Source organism: Solanum lycopersicum, chromosome 6, assembly GCF_036512215.1.
Source record: "Solanum lycopersicum chromosome 6, SLM_r2.1".
Classification (NCBI taxonomy): Eukaryota; Viridiplantae; Streptophyta; class Magnoliopsida; order Solanales; family Solanaceae; genus Solanum; species Solanum lycopersicum.
In genome coordinates, this window is record NC_090805.1 from 1,123,338 (window position 1) to 1,140,207 (window position 16,870).

At 29.7% G+C, this 16,870-nt stretch overlaps 1 protein-coding gene across 2 annotated transcripts; it reads left to right on the forward strand.

The window, feature by feature from the left end:
• Positions 1-6,851: 6,851 nt before the first annotated feature.
• THIC (thiamine biosynthesis protein ThiC) lies at positions 6,852-12,436 on the forward strand. 2 transcript variants are annotated; one of them, XR_741789.4, is made up of 7 exons: positions 6,852-6,982; positions 8,508-8,829; positions 9,074-9,201; positions 9,838-10,664; positions 10,798-11,480; positions 11,587-11,689; positions 11,853-12,436. XR_741789.4 is itself a non-coding variant. In NM_001317405.1 (6 exons), exons 2-6 carry the CDS (start codon positions 8,522-8,524, stop codon positions 11,594-11,596), a joined length of 1,956 nt encoding a protein of 651 aa, NP_001304334.1. In that variant the 5' UTR covers positions 6,920-6,982; positions 8,508-8,521; the 3' UTR covers positions 11,597-11,793. The 2 variants fall into 2 exon arrangements, 1 of the variants encoding a protein (NP_001304334.1); NM_001317405.1 differs by lacking the exon at positions 11,853-12,436 and having other exon boundaries at positions 6,920-6,982; positions 11,587-11,793.
• The last annotated feature ends 4,434 nt before the right edge of the window (positions 12,437-16,870 follow it).

Here is a 16,870-nt window from a genome sequence, read left to right on the forward strand (position 1 = left end):
ATTTTTTAAAAAAAATTAAGATTGAAAAAGAAAATTTAATCTACCTGGTTGAAAGTATTTGCATTATCAAACTGAGTCTTATCGTCAACTCTCGATCTGCATATCCGCCAATTTTAATTATTTTTTTTCTTGAAAATATTAGCTTTGGTACATTGAATTGCTTTATTTGATAGTTTTAAAAAAATAAAAATAGTTGACAGCTTTGTTGTTTGTATTATTAAGATGAGTATATAATTTAAATTTATTTTTAAGATGAGTATATAAATGAATCTCAACTATAAATCATATATTACTAAAAGCATGAACAAAAAAAATTGAAAGTTAAATTACGATTTTACCCCTACCATAAATTAAAATGTTATAAATCATTTGATTGTTTAATTTAAATATTAAATTGTATCATTTTAATTAAAATGTTGATGACCTTTACACTCCCTTAGGTTAATTCCTAATTAAAATATCTAATTAATAATATCTATTCTCTATAATTTATATGTATAAAATAATAAATAAATAAATAAATAATCTCTCTCTATATATATATCCATTCATATTTATTTTTTCTCTTTTTTTTTGAGATTTTAAATGTCTAAATAATTTAGTTAATATTTTATTCTCTATCTATAATTACTATGCTTAAATTAAATTATATTAAATTGACTAGGGAAAAAATATCCCTCCCTCTCCCCACGTCTGGATATGATTATTTCATTAAGTCTTCTTATACAAATTATTCTAACTTTTCATCTTCTCTTTATGAGTTATGACATTAATAGTCTTTCCTCTCTCAAAATCAATTGTAGAGGTAAAATTATTGTCACCTTTCATAATTCCTATAAATCTCTAACTAATGGAGGGATATTTTTTGTTCACCAATTACTTTCTTTTGATGAGATTATTTCAAAATTTTCAGGTACTATTTTATTTTATTTGAAAATTATAATATTATATAAGATTTTGATAATGATATTTTGTATCTTACTTTCATGATAATGACTATTTTTCAACTGGTTTATTATTTTAAGAAATTCTTGAATTTATTTGGAATCTTATATTTGTATATTGTATTTTGTCATGTTCTCGTATATTATTTTATTCTCGTATATTGTTTTATTCTTGTGTTAATTTCTATTCTAACGTTATTTTTTTAATTTAAATTTTAAATTTAAAAGACTCAATTATATTGATGAGATGAATTTCATTGTGTAGAATTTCATTTTTTCTAAGAATATCATTTTTTCTAATTCATATTGTATCATCTTACGAATTATCATAATAAACATTATTTTACTTCTTTTGTTAATGTAAATTTTAGAGACACGTACAATAAATTGATGGTTATTGATGGAGTAACTCTTTCTTCGTATTGAGATTTTAGTAGCTTTAGTTAATGATTATTCATGCATGATTCTGCTTGATATCTTGTTTGTTGACAATTTATATTTACTTCTCTTTTAATCTTATTTTTTATTTAATTTATTTCTTTATTGATAAGCTAATTTTTAAAGATTGAGATACTCTCAAATTGATGTATGTTCAAATAGTTTACGTTATCTATGTGAGTCATGTTGCGGATTTGTCAAAATATGTGGTATTCAACTTCCTATTAATGTGAAATTTGGGAGAAGACATCAATTAAAAGATTTATGATTTCATATTCATCTATTTTTTCAATTCTTTGTCCTTTCATTACCTATTATTTCTGTAGAATGTTTTTTTTATATCTTTAACATCAAAATTTAAAATTTCATGTTACAAATCCATCGTGGTAAATAGCACTAAAGTGAAGTTTATACACATAATGATTTAGCCTTTTTCAATGTAGCTTTTTTGTTATCTTTTATTTATTTTTTCTCTATTAGACTTCTTAATTTAGTTTTCTATGAATGTTTTATTGTCTTAAGTCTAAATACTTATTTGAGCTCAAATTAGCCACTTGGGACTTTATTGAAATATTGCTAATTATTAACCAAAGTTCAAAAGTTATAGTAGGTTGCTTAAAAAGAATTAATTTGAAACATCAAAATATGCCCTTTATTTGGTGTTTTTTAATTATATTATTAAAGATTTATTTATGGTTTTTGTATTATATTATTCATTACATGTTGTTCACATATATGTTTTCATAGCATTTTAGTCGTTCTAACATATCTATAAAAGTTCAAATGGAACAAACGTGCAAAGCACGTGTCCAGAAACTAGTATTATTATAAGAGGAAACAAAAAAAGTTAAAAGTTGAATTACCATTTTATCCTACACTAAATAAAATTATTATAAAAATATTAATTAAATATTCTATCATTAATGAAGAAAATCATCATATTCAACACTACATAATGTACACATGCATGTCATATTTAAATTTTAATAAAAATCAATTAAGTATTTGGGTATACAAAGAGGTGAATTAATATGCTTGCAATTATCATTTATTTCAGCATTTTCAATACTTTAAAATAACTTTTCATCTTACTAAATTAATTCAATATTTGTAAGGTCTTTTCAACTTTCAACTATAGTTATAGAATTTTATAAATAGTCACTTCAGTGAAGCATGGTAAATTCATTGAGATTTTCTTCTGGAGTTTCAATACCACATATCCTCTACTTTTTCATTATTTATCTTGTTATTGTCATGAATAAATGAAAAGTGTGTGTTTGTTTGTTCAATATTTAAGTTGATGCCTCTTTTTTCTCCTATTGTTTTTATTTAGTTAGTTACGTTTGAGTATTATTCTATTAAGATGTTTGATGTTTCTGATTTAAAGAAGATTTGGAAGTTGTGTTAATTGCAAGAATGTTATGACTTCACTAATTTCTTTCATTTTATCTAATAATAATATTTCAATACTCGCGTGAAGTAGGAATCAAAATAAATATGTTGATTTTAGTTCATTTGTGAAATTGTTTTTTAAATAACCCTCATGAGTTATAATTATTATAGCACTCTCTAATTAGTTCAAGAGAAGAGTATTATGAAGGATCTAATTTCATGTAGCAGTGATAGTTTTATCCATATTGGATCTTAAAATTGTTGAGTTTAAGTCTTTGTCTTTATCTTGTCTATGCCAAAAAAGAACATTATGAAACTTGAATTTTAATTATCAAAAAGTAGAAAAATAAAGAGTTACAAGATTTAGGAGCTTAATAAATTGCAATCTTTTAGTCTTTCAAACAATTTCAATAATACCAAATTCTTATGAACCATTCACATACAAAAGAAAAAGAAAACATAATTAACAATTAATTAAGTAAACTAAGAATATAATATTACATCATCGTGTGTATATGTTAGGAAAAAGTTAGATTACAATTCTATTCCTACATTAAATTTCAACTTTATAATTTATTTAATAAACTAAATATTGAATAGTAAATCATCATATTAGTACATAAATTAACCATTTATGCACTTTTAGTCAATTTTATAATTAAGAATTTGCGTTTTTTTTATTAGGATGATATATGAACTTTCAATTGTAAAAACAATGATTTTTTTAGTAAATACCAATAAATTTGAAGTGGAGAAAATATGTCATTTACAAAACAAAATTTATATAAATATTTTGAGATAAACGTGCAACGCACGTTTCTGAAACTAGTTATTATATAGTACACATGACATGAATCTATAAGATCATTGAATATTACTTGACCTAATTATACTTGATCGAATTTTTATCCATTGACGACCTAAAGAGGAAGCTACCATAAATTACACAAAATGAAAGGAGGGAGTATGGATTTTCCTTATTTACAGTTTCTTTGATGATCACAAGTTGCAACATCTGTCCAATTGGCTTTTGGCTGTAACATAAGAACAAAACACTATTGTGGCATAGCATAGTTCAAAGAGTGAATAGGTTAAAATCCCCGTAAATTATCATTATTTTGTAAATTTCATATCTAAATTATTAAATATTCATGTGACCCTCTTATACTATAATGTCCTTTAGATATGTAAAAACTCCCTATTTTGGATGACTTGTTAAGAGGCGCGTGAGAGATGAAAAAGTCTTAAAATGAGTACACGTAGCACAATGAGTTCATTGTAGTTTTGGGAATTCTGTGAACATTAGTCTCTAGTTTAGATATGAAACTCGTAAAATAATGATTTTTTAGGGGGGTTGTTTCGAACCTATTCACTTAATCTTCTTTCTTTTTTTCACGCAACGTGTCAAATCCTTCCGAGGATAATTTAGTATGAATTCATGATATTTCATAGTGATTTAGGAACACGATAATTTAAATATGAAACTAATAAAATGATATAATTAGAAATTCTTAAACTTATTTAATCTACTCCATGGTGCAAAGAGTGGATGTGACAGTTTCTTATTGATGATATTTTGTTAGGCACCCAAAAAAATATCACAATTATTGCTTTCTGATATTATTAGCTAATGCCTATAGTCTATTCAATGAAAACTACAAAAGAGACTAACACTAGGCCTAATGGCCCTATTCAATATTTTCACCATCTTTTTTATCACATCATTTTTGGCACCTAGTCTTTTGATCTTTTTCATCAACTTTAGCTTTTTGGCCAGTGTCATTTTCTACCATTAAAATAATGTTATCATCATACTCATATCTAATGCAAAGTGTCAAAATTCTACAACTTTTTCTTTATATATGTTTAAGTTTCGATAGAATTGGAGGTAAATAGTAATATAATGGAATCGTCGAAGTGTGTACATACTGATCAAGACATTGTTATCATTAAAGAAGGAAGTGTCAAACATTTGAATACTAACTAGTTTTACCTTTACTAAGATGTGAGATGCATGATTGCTCACTTCTAAACGTGAACATAATGTGTGTTGGAGGATGCGAAAACGCAATTAATGTAATTGATGTGTGAAATTTATTTTCTTAAAAAGAGATATTTTTTAAAAATTCTAACCGAACATGAAAAAAGTGAAAAATTCCCTCCATACCAAATTTACCGTTAATTCTAGAAATTTCTCAAATGATCACTCAAGTCGAAAAAAATCACGAAGAAAAGTTGCTTTGTTTTATTTTATATTAGTAAAATCACTCGATTTTTGTGATGTATCTAATCACTATTGCAAATTGGGAATTAGATTGGCAGAAAAATCTTTCTTGGCATTTTAAATTATACTCCCTTCGTTTCAAAAAGAATGTCTTATTTCCTTTTTAGTTTGCTTAAAAAAGAATGACTCCTTTCTTTTTTTGGCAATACTTTAACTTTAACTTCCACGTGGCATGTTTAGGATTACAATATTTTTGTATATTTTGACGTAACTTTAATTTGGAACCACAAGATTAAAAAGTTTTTTTTCTTTTTTTAAACTCCGTTTCAAGTCAGACTAGGTCAATCTTTTCGAAAGGGATGGAGTAATTTATATTCTCTGTGGGATCCAACTAGTGGCCCAATAATAAAATTTATGAAAAAATATATTTTTTTCTGTCCATTTTTAATTGTTATGTTGTGCTTTTCGAAAAATTTTACTATTTTTTAAAGAGAAATTAAATTATATCAATTTTATATATTAAATAAAAAATTCAGATATTCAAAAACTATAAATAAAGTACAAATAATTATAATTTTTTATATATCAATATAATTAAAAAATTCATTATAAATATAAGTCAAAATACTTATCATTTAATTTTAAGAAAAAAAGAAAAAAAATCATGATACTTAAAAATAGACGAAGATAATACCATATCAGATCATTTTCAATCTCATCAAAACTAAAAAGTGATTGTCTATGAGGGAAATCAACTATCAACCATATAATTATGTGGGAAGAAAAGAAAGAAAGAAAAATGGAACAATTTGTCATTGAAGAGCTTAGAAGTTCAACAAGTTTTGAAATATTCACAAGCATTATATTTTTAGGAGACAGTAAACATAATTTAGGAGAATAATGATAAAATAAAGGGTTTAAAATATTTTTTTAGAGGGTCGGGTTATTAAATGGTTTAAATGAATATATGTATTTAATTTAAAAAAATCAACTTATACTACTTAATTATTTATCATAGTTACAGTTTGCTATAATTATCACTCACGACTAACATTATACAATAATTACGTGGATTGACATCGAATTTGTATAATTAACCACATTTGTATATGTACAATTCGTCAAAATATACAAATGCATGTGTATAATATACAATATCTAATCGATATACATATATAATTCACCTCTCTCCCACTCTCTGCCCTCTGGCTCACCTCTCTCCCACTCTCTGCCCTCTGGCTCGCCTCTCTCCTCCCTCTCCCAATCTCGCTTGTCATTTATACAAATGCATATGTATAATATATAATTATTTAACCAATATACATATATACTTCACCTCTCTCCCACCCTCTACCCTCTCTCGCTCGCCTCTCTCCCAATATCGCTTGCCTCTCTCTCTGAATCTCGCTCGCCTCTCTCCTCCCTCTCCCAATCTCGCTTGCCATATATAAAAATACATATGTATAACATACAATTATCTAACTAATATACATATACAATTCACCTCTCCCCCAGTTTTTGCCCTCTCTCTCTCGCCTCTCTCCTTTCTCTCCTAGTCTCACTCGCCTCTCTCTTCCCTATAACATATAGCTACAAATTGTAATTATCAAATGATAGTTATGTAGAATAATTAAGCTATTTTTTAATGGCTATATGTGAAAATCTCCCTTTAATTTTTTTCAATTTTGGTTAAAAATAATTTTTTAGTAGAAAAATGATTAAATAAATTTAGTGACTTTTGAATTGAAATTAACATTAGATGACCTTTTTTTTCCAAAAAAATTAATAGTTGAGTGACCGGTGCACTTGTCACCTTAATTTTGTTTATAAAAAATCTAAGTAGAGGTGGGGCCCAATTAGTAAGCTGAGTGGAGTGAAAAAAATATCCCTATAAATTAAGCACAACCAGGAGATATTGGCAATATCGTCACTCATATTTTTCTCCCTCTTCTCATCATTTACAGCTCTAATTCATTTGCTTCAGGTACGTTTATTCTTATTAAATTATTAAAAACCCTTAATTGCGTGTCGAATCTTTCAAAAATATATATATAAAATGTTTACGAGTGTGTATCCATTGGATCTGATACAAATGAGGCAACACAATAACATTTACGTGAAGAGTCTGAGCAACACAGATTAAGCTGATAAATAAAAAGAAAATTTATGCATACCTTTTTCTCTATTAGATCTGTATATTCGTTACTTCCATCGCGAAAATTGCTCGTAGCTAGTAACTTTTTTTTTGTTAATTCTATCATTTCCCGTAAGCATTAGACTTTCGGATATATCAGCAGACATAAGGAGAAGTATTTATCAAAGAGGGAATCAGATGTATCAGAGAGGGGAGGGATGTACTTGAAAGGATATAGGAATTTATTAGCGAGAGGCAATTTGAGAATTTTAGAGATTATGATAAAATAAGATGCGTATTTAGATAATTTTTTCAAAAATAAATGAACACTTTTGGTCAAAAGGTGGTCTAGCGCAACCTCCAAGTAGGAATAGATTCTATGAGTCGTGATACAGTTAAGATAGGGGGCATTTCTAGCATTGAAAATCCTTATTCTTATTGAATAGTTCAAATAACTAGTTGAACGTACCTATTCTTTTCAAGAATAGCCTCCCGTTATCGAAAAGAAGGGCCCGAAGAAGAGATGACTGGCCATCCTTCTCATCCCCCTTAGGAAGTAGAGCGCGGTGAAAGAATTCTGTCGTTCAGTCGAAGGGGGCAGGTTTGCAGCTTCAGGATAACCCGAGCAGTGAAAGAGAAGTAAATCCTGTGTGATAAAATTAAAGTTACCTGGTACTTAGTGGAATAGTCGATAGACATGAATACTCGATTGAGGTGGATCTATGATTTAAATTTGATAGTTTACTTTTGCAATCATAGGTGCAGATGTTAATATTTGTTGAAACTTTAGTGTTTCGTATATTTTGTGTTAATATGATTAGTTCAGTTGAATCCGTTGATTATATATCGCATTTGATACTTGGAATGATCTTTCAAAACACAGCCAATAAATTAGAATGTCATTGTTCCACCATAGTCTTTGTGTTGATGATCAATATATTTTACCTAAAAACTAAAATGTCATCATTCGACGTGACCAAATCTAGTAAATCGATCCCTTACTTTCATTTTATGTTGTGCCATTTGACTTGAAACAGAGTTTAGGATAGGACGATTGTTGAAATACCTGGTTCAAAATATGTCACAACATTTATGTAGCTATATAAAACATGTTTAGGCGAAATGAGAAGTTAAAAGTTAAATTGCAAGTACTTTTTGCTATAACATATGATCTAGCTACAAATTCTGAAGTCTCCGTGGTGGTTCGTTTGCGGTTTTGGTTTGTGATATTCAACTAGTAGCATCACTCACTTTTTGTTGTATCATTTTACAAGCTTGATTTGTTCTAAAAATGTGTTTTTTTCCCTCATTCTGCTTATATATGAATGAACTTATAGTATTAAAATTTGTGAAACAATGGCTTTGTTATCCTTAGACGTTGATTGGAAGATGGCGTCTGTCCAAACTGCTTTGACATCACTCCTATGCAAGAAAGGGAACAATAATCCACAAGTAAATGTTCCAAGAAGTTCCTTCTTGCCAGGGTTTGATTTGACAGGGCAAGTTGCGGTTACAGGGAGAAGGGAAACGCGTTTCAATTCTTTTTCAAGCCCGAGAGCAACACTTACCTTTGATCCTCCCAGTACTGATAATAAAGAGAAGACAAAGCCAAAGCACACTGTTGATCCTAATGCTCCTGATTTCCTGCCCCTTCCACCATTCGAACAATGCTTTCCGAAAAGCTCCAAGGAATACAGGTCTGCCTAGAATCCATCATGTCTTTGCTCTTCGAGATAACAATATTTGTTGAGGATTCAGTATGTGGAATTTGTAACACTAGTATACTATTGAGACATCTCTTTGATATCTCGAGTGAAATGGCTAAACGTTTAAAATCTCATTGTATAGCTTCACAGAAGAAATGCAGTACACATGCTTTATTTCAAATCTCTAAGCTCATTGGTTCGCGAAATGCTTATTAGTTGAATGTGCAATTTGCAGTGAAGTTATGCATGAAGAAACTGGTCATGTACTCAAAGTCCCATTTCGACGTATCCATCTTTCCGGGGATGAACCACATTTCGACACTTATGATACCAGTGGTCCTCAGGGTGTTAACCCGCGCGTTGGTAAGCCTGTTATCTATCCTTTTGATGATAACATCCCCTGCGATGAAATTTCTATTTGCGATTCTTGGAAGTTGAATTATCTGATCTTGGATGTTCATCCATATTTCATAAAATTGTTTTCTTTTAAAAAGATCTGGAATATTATTAGCTCTTAAAATGATTCAATATAGGCGATACCAATTAGTTGAATTTAAGTTTTAGTCATGTAGGTTTGTTTACTATAAGTACAATATTCGCTTTAGTCTTTTCAGAGATTATATACTAAGGGGAAATAATCAAATATAGAAACCTCTTAGTGCTATAGAACCTTATTCTTTTAAACATTGGATTGCGACGAATTTAAATGGAGGGACATAGAAGTGAGGATTCCTATAGTACATAACTAATATGGGATTAATGCTTCGTAGTTTATCTTTTGTATTATTAGCTATCAATTTCCACATTTGTTTTTTCTTTCTTTTCATCTGTTCGAGTCTTGCATATATTATTTTCACTCTGCTAAAGACAACCTTTTGAGTCAAAGTTGTTTGTACTTTATGTCAAATGAAACATTAAGCTAAATGTCATGTTGTGATTTTTTACATTATGATTTAGAACATAATCTATTTATATCATAATGATTATGCATCTAAATAGGACTTCCCAAGCTGCGCACGGAGTGGATTAACAGGAGGGAGAAGTTAGGAGGACCAAGGTATACTCAAATGTTCTATGCTAAGCAGGGAATCATAACTGAGGAAATGGTGTACTGTGCTGCTCGTGAGAAGATGGATCCGGAATTTGTGAGGTCAGAAGTTGCTCGGGGCCGTGCAATCATCCCTTCAAACAAGAAGCACCCTGAGTTGGAGCCAATGATAGTAGGAAGAAAGTTCTTAGTGAAAGTCAATGCCAACATCGGGAACTCTGCTGTTGTAAGCTCGATTGAAGAAGAAGTTCACAAGCTTCAATGGGCAACAATGTGGGGTGCAGATACGATTATGGATCTCTCTACTGGTCGTCACATCCACGAGACTCGTGAGTGGATCTTGCGTAATTCTGCTGTACCAGTAGGCACTGTGCCAATTTACCAAGCACTAGAAAAAGTAAACGGGATTGCTGAGAATCTTAGTTGGGAAGTGTTTAGGGAGACCTTAATTGAACAAGCTGAGCAAGGAGTTGATTACTTCACAATCCATGCCGGAGTCCTTCTCAGGTACATCCCACTGACAGCAAAACGGATGACCGGAATTGTTTCTCGTGGAGGCTCAATTCATGCAAAGTGGTGCTTAGCTTATCACAAGGAGAATTTCGCTTATGAACATTGGGATGACATACTTGACATCTGTAATCAGTACGATATATCGTTATCAATTGGTGATGGACTGAGACCTGGTTCAATTTATGATGCAAATGACACCGCTCAGTTTGCTGAGCTCTTGACTCAAGGGGAGCTGACTCGCCGAGCTTGGGAAAAGGATGTACAGGTAAATCGCTAATGCTGTCTATTTCTGTTTCAGTAATTAGCTTTTTGTTTGTCTATTTCGTCTCCTGAATATCAGTTTTGAGCTACCGCCTAATTGGTAACGCTTTAACGACAAACATTGTGTTTGATTTCAGGTTATGAATGAAGGACCTGGACATGTACCAATGCATAAGATTCCCGAGAACATGCAGAAACAGCTAGAGTGGTGTAATGAAGCACCATTTTACACTCTTGGACCATTGACAACTGATATAGCTCCCGGATATGATCATATCACCTCAGCTATCGGTGCAGCCAATATAGGAGCACTCGGGACTGCACTTCTGTGTTACGTCACTCCAAAAGAGCATCTTGGTCTGCCTAATCGCGATGACGTGAAGACAGGTGTAATATCATATAAGATAGCTGCTCATGCAGCTGATCTTGCAAAAGGTCACCCGCTATCTCAAGCCTGGGATGATGCACTTAGCAAGGCAAGATTTGAGTTCAGATGGATGGACCAATTCGCTTTATCATTGGACCCCGTTACTGCAATGTCCTTTCACGACGAAACTTTACCAGCCGATGGGGCTAAAGTGGCACATTTCTGCTCTATGTGCGGGCCTAAGTTTTGCTCCATGAAAATAACCGAAGATATAAGAAAGTATGCTGAAAATCATGGTTATGGAAATGCAGAGGAAGCCATTCAGCAGGGCATGGATGCTATGAGTGCAGCGTTTCAAGCTGCAAAAAAAACCATTAGTGGGGAACAACACGGTGAGGTTGGCGGTGAGATCTACTTGCCAGAGAATTACATCAACTCTTTGAAGAGCCAAAGGTGAGTATTACATTCTGCAAGTCCTTTGAAGACACTCGTATAATGCAGAGTCTTTGTGTATTCCGATTAAAGCTCCTTTCACTTACCTTAAAGAATACAATTTCAGGAATGTGTAAAGATCGAAAACTGGCTCACAGATTTCTGAAGTGATCACAACTCCATCGGCCAGTCAAGGAGGCGGTAGTAGGAGCCTCATTATCAAGTGTTAGGTAAGTATCTAGTTTGGTACTGTTAAATAAACTGAGACAACAGCCTTGTTCAATGAAACTCTCCTTTGTTAGTAATGAGAAAAACGCGTATTTTCTTGTGTTCAGTCTTTTATATCTTTTAAGTTTTATTGACACGAGAAAGCACCGGGGGTGTCTGTGTCAGCTTCAAATGCTGACTGATCAGGCTGAGAAAGTCCCTTTGAACCTGAACGGGATAATTCCTGCGTAGGGAGCGTGCAATTTCTTTTTTCTTGCTTGCACAGGGATGGCGATTCTCCAAAATGGTTGAAAATTCAAAATTAATCTGATCCTGCTCTTTGCCAGGACCAGTTTATTCACTGTCTATTCAAGACACCATCTTGTATTGTTTGTTTTTTTGGTGTCCTGTACCGCATTGAGGCCTGACTAAATACAGATTCCCGCACTCTGTACATAACAGAGCTCGAATTCGACACCTTTGATTGGTAGTAAAGGGGTATTTATCACTCCATCACGACCCTTGTTGGTAAGGCATATTCGTGTATGCCTCTGAGACGCGATTGGTTACTTACAATTGACCAATTTTCTCATGGTTAGTCTAGCTTTGGTTGGACTATTGAAACATTCAGTAATATGAATGACTCAATTGCATATATACCTTCATATTTTGAAATCAATATTACGAATTTAAGATCTGGAGTCGATAAGTTTAGGGTAAGTATGTCTTATTATATGTATATAATTAAATTTTATCCATGTTCGTATACATATCTCGAGCTGAAAACATTTATATACCCCTTATATACATTGAAAGGAAGTCGCATATGTAATTACTAAAAGTGAATTCAGGATCTAGAGTCGATGGTTTCAGGATTAGTATACTAATTAATCTTGTAGCAATACAGGGCAGAGTTAGAGATTAAGGTATGGATTTGGTCGAATTTCGTAAATTAAGTTGAAATATTATAATTATCTTCAAAAATCATTTAGTATATAAAAGTCCTTAATTTAGAATTTCAATAATAAAAAGACTATAATCTTGAATTCATAAAACTTTAAATTCTGATTTCACATTTTTATCGTATACAACCCAATGGTAACATTTTCCTATTTTTAGGCTATTCATAATGATCATTATTCGCGCGTTAACATTTGTAACGGATGGAGTGAATCTCAAATTTTTCATCGCGAATCAGTGTAAAATTTGCATTATAAAACATGATTTTTCTATTCATTTTTGATGGAATTGTCTTCAGATTTTTAGTTAATTCTTTTTTCCTCTCACAGTTTCCTTCTACATCCAAAAATTGTTTTAAATGTTCGATTGATAGTAATGCTTACTTCTGATAAACTTTAAAGAATTAAAATTGCTTAAACATAAATTTAAGAGATTATTTTGAATTTACTATAAATCTAAGGGACCATTTTTGTCGATAAAACAATAGAGTTCAAGACTAAAAAAGTATAATGCAAAACATTCGTTATTATGATAGTTTGTGTTGCTCGAACTCTTTTAAGTAGGTAGATGTTGAATCTTTTAAAAGTAATACATTTTCTGAAAATTCGATATAAATAGGATATTACTTAAAGAGAGTTCGAGAAACCATCAATAATTCCCTTGTTTCGTCATACAAATCAAAGTCCGAGTGTCCGACACACAAAAGTGTGGTATAGTAATTGATGAAATGAGTTTGACATTATGAAGTTTTAGGTTTAAATATCAGTAGAGATAAAAATATTTGATGATTTCTTCTAATCTATCCAAAGTCGCTTTGGAATCTGATGGACAAAGTTATTTAACCTACCAAACAAACTAATTTGAGCACCATGATCATATATATATATATATATATATATATATATATATATATATATATATATATATATTCATCATTCTTTGATTAAAGACTCATTTTGTCCATCTTTTTCTTGGTGCCCTTTTCTCATTCTTTTTAATATCTATTTTCCACCAAGCCCCCTTAATTTATTTTCCTAATTGACCCCATGGCACCATTACACTTCACTTTTTATCAAATTATATATTTTGTATTTTTAAAAAATTAGTTTTGCATAAGATAATAGATGAATCAGCCCAAGATTGTTTAATATTTTCTCTATTTCAATTTATATAAAAAAAAAATTCGTCAATCTAAAAAAATAATGTACTTTTATATTCAATAACAATTTAATTTTAAAATATTTATTTTACTATTAATAAAATAATTTATAATCACATATGTATAACTTTAGTTCCGCGTAAAATCAAATTATATCAATGGTGGTCCATTGGGGCTACTACTTAAAGGCTACATGCACTAGCCGCTGTTAGCATTTGAGCTTTAATAATTACTCAATAATCTAAATTAATTAGTTGGAAATATGGTGGTAGAATCTTTAATGATGACTCTATAATCATTAATCTAAATAGAGAAATTGTTTCCTTCTCGTAACTTTACTAGTATGGAATATCTAAAAGTACTCAAACGTTTTTAATTATTAATATTTTTTATTTTACATAATAATTAAGAAATCATTCGATTGATCAATTTTATTACTTTCTCCATTTCACAAAGAATGATTTAGATTGACTTGACACGGAGTATAAGAAAATATTTGAATCTTCTGGTTTAAATTAATGTTATGTCAAATGTACAAAATTATTCTTCAATTTTGTAGCCTTAAACATGTCACGTGAAAAGGTAACATTGAAATTTTATCAAAAATAAAAATAAAAAATTATTCTTTTTCAAATAAACTAACAAGAAAATGAGGTCATTCTTTTTTAAATCGAGGGAGTATTTATTTATATTAATTAGTCCCTCAAAAAATAAAATTCTTAGACCTTTAAAAACCGTTTAAATATTCAAAGGTCATATTAATTATAAGATAAAATGAGAAAAAATTAACTAATTTTATCCTAAATTAGTTAGTGGGATCAAGTACTATCTCTGTTTACTTTTAATTGTCATAGTATCTTTTTTTAGAGTCAAATTATATAAAAAAAAATTGATTAATATTTTATGATGTATTTTTTCATTATATTGATATGCAAAAATTGTAATTTATAGTACTTTTCGTATAGTTTTAAATATCTATTTTTTTAAACATCGAATTAATACAATCTAATTTAACTTTTTAAAATCAGTCAAATTGACTTTTGAAAAACGTAAAATGACAAATAAAATGGAATGAGAGTCTTATGAAACAAATAATTATAGAAAGATATCCCTCTAATAAGGGAAAAAGAAAATAATATATAAAAACAATTATTGCGCTTCAATTCCAAGTAAGTCGAGGGCTTGCAAATAAATGGAAATTTTACTACTTATTCAGTACTTCATTCGTTTTTAAAATAGTGATCTGATTTGACTTGACTGAACTTTTTTAAGAAAATAAAGAAGATTTTTTAATTTTGTGGTCTTGAATTAAAGTTATGTCAAATTAATCAAAAGTTTCTTAATTTTGTGATCTTATACGTGTCACGCGGAGAGCTGTAATCAAAGTGTTGCTAGAAAAAGAAAAAAAAGTTACTTATTTTAAATAAAAAAGTAAATTATTCTTTTTTAAACGGATGAGTATTATTTACTTGTGTTCTAATAGTTCATTTAGTATGTATTTATGCTTACTCTTTAAGAAATTCATTATTTACTTATGTTTTTATAGTTCATTTAGTACGTATATTTATGCTTAATCTTATGAAATTCATTATTAACTTATGCTTTTATAGTTCATTTAGTACTTAATCGCTGCTAATAATTAATCCACGTGAATCAATGAATGCATATAGACACTGATATTTTTTTATTTTTTAAAATGAAAGAGTGATATTCTTAGGTTCCTCTCTATTGATTAAAAAATCTATCTGTATTATACTTTTTTAATTATTTGTGATAGAGATAGATAATTAATGTTATTTTCATAATTTATCGTTTGAGTCTTCAAAAGAGATTTGTGCAATTTATTATTAAATAAAAGGATCAGTATATAAATTTGTGTTGCACTATATTTTTGCTACTATTTTTATTTTATAAACATTATATAAATGAGCATTTTTTATTGGTCGAATCGAAATTGAGTTATTAAGAATCAAGATCAATTAAATTAAAAATATGAAGAAACATAATTTTATTAATCAAGATCATGAATACAATTTTATTCCTTCCTTGATTCTTCTATCTCTTAGGCTTTTCCGTAATTCGAGGATCGTTAGTGGCGTATTGTCCGAACTTGAATAATTTGGACTTGAATTTCATAATTCGGTGGTCATTAGTCGCGTATTTATCGAACTAGGTGATCTTCATAATTTGAGTCATTTTAGTGACACATTTTCCGAACTAGGATGAATTGGACTTACTCTTCGTAATTTGAAGGTCGTTAATGACGTATTTTTCGAAATAAGCTGATTTGAATTTGACCTCTTTATGAATATTTGATAAATTTATGAAATACAAGATAATATCTTATTATTTGATTGTTAACTTAACATATTCAATAATTAAAAATTAATAAATCAAATGATAAATATATAAAATCAAATCGAACCGATCAAGCTTCCGGTTGCCTAACTTTAGAGCCGGCTATGTAAGGACACGACAATTAGCATCTTGTCAATTTACTTTCTATTTGACAAGAGACAAAAAATGATAAGAAAAACAAAGGGCATATTTGCTAGTTACATTGTTATCTTTCTATCCCTTTTAACGCAAGATTAGATATTTATTCGATAATTTAGAGGATTCAAAATTTATTTTGAAATTTTAAGCATTATATTTTTATTTTTCGAATACTCTAAATGAATATTCTGAATAATTTATTAATATCCGGCAATTCTACATACCTATTCTCACCTTTATTCTGTTCGACTAAATTTTATATAAATATTTTTGAGATAATATTACGACTTTGCTTTAGTTGGTGTAACCATTTGATGAGAGTTAATATTTCTGGCAGGATCTTAGATAGGTAAACAAGATAAGTCACTTTCCCATTCACTAGCATTGTCCATAGTATATTTGTTTTATACATGCATCAAAGTTTTGAGAGCCTAGCTAGTAACCTTTTTGTCCCTCAAATTTTCATCATCACTTTTTTCTAACCTTTTGATTTTCTCTATATAAACACAAATCATGTTCACCCTTTTTTGAAAATATTATAAGAATAGTGTTCGAGTTAGTTTGCATTTTCTACTGTTTATTCTCTATA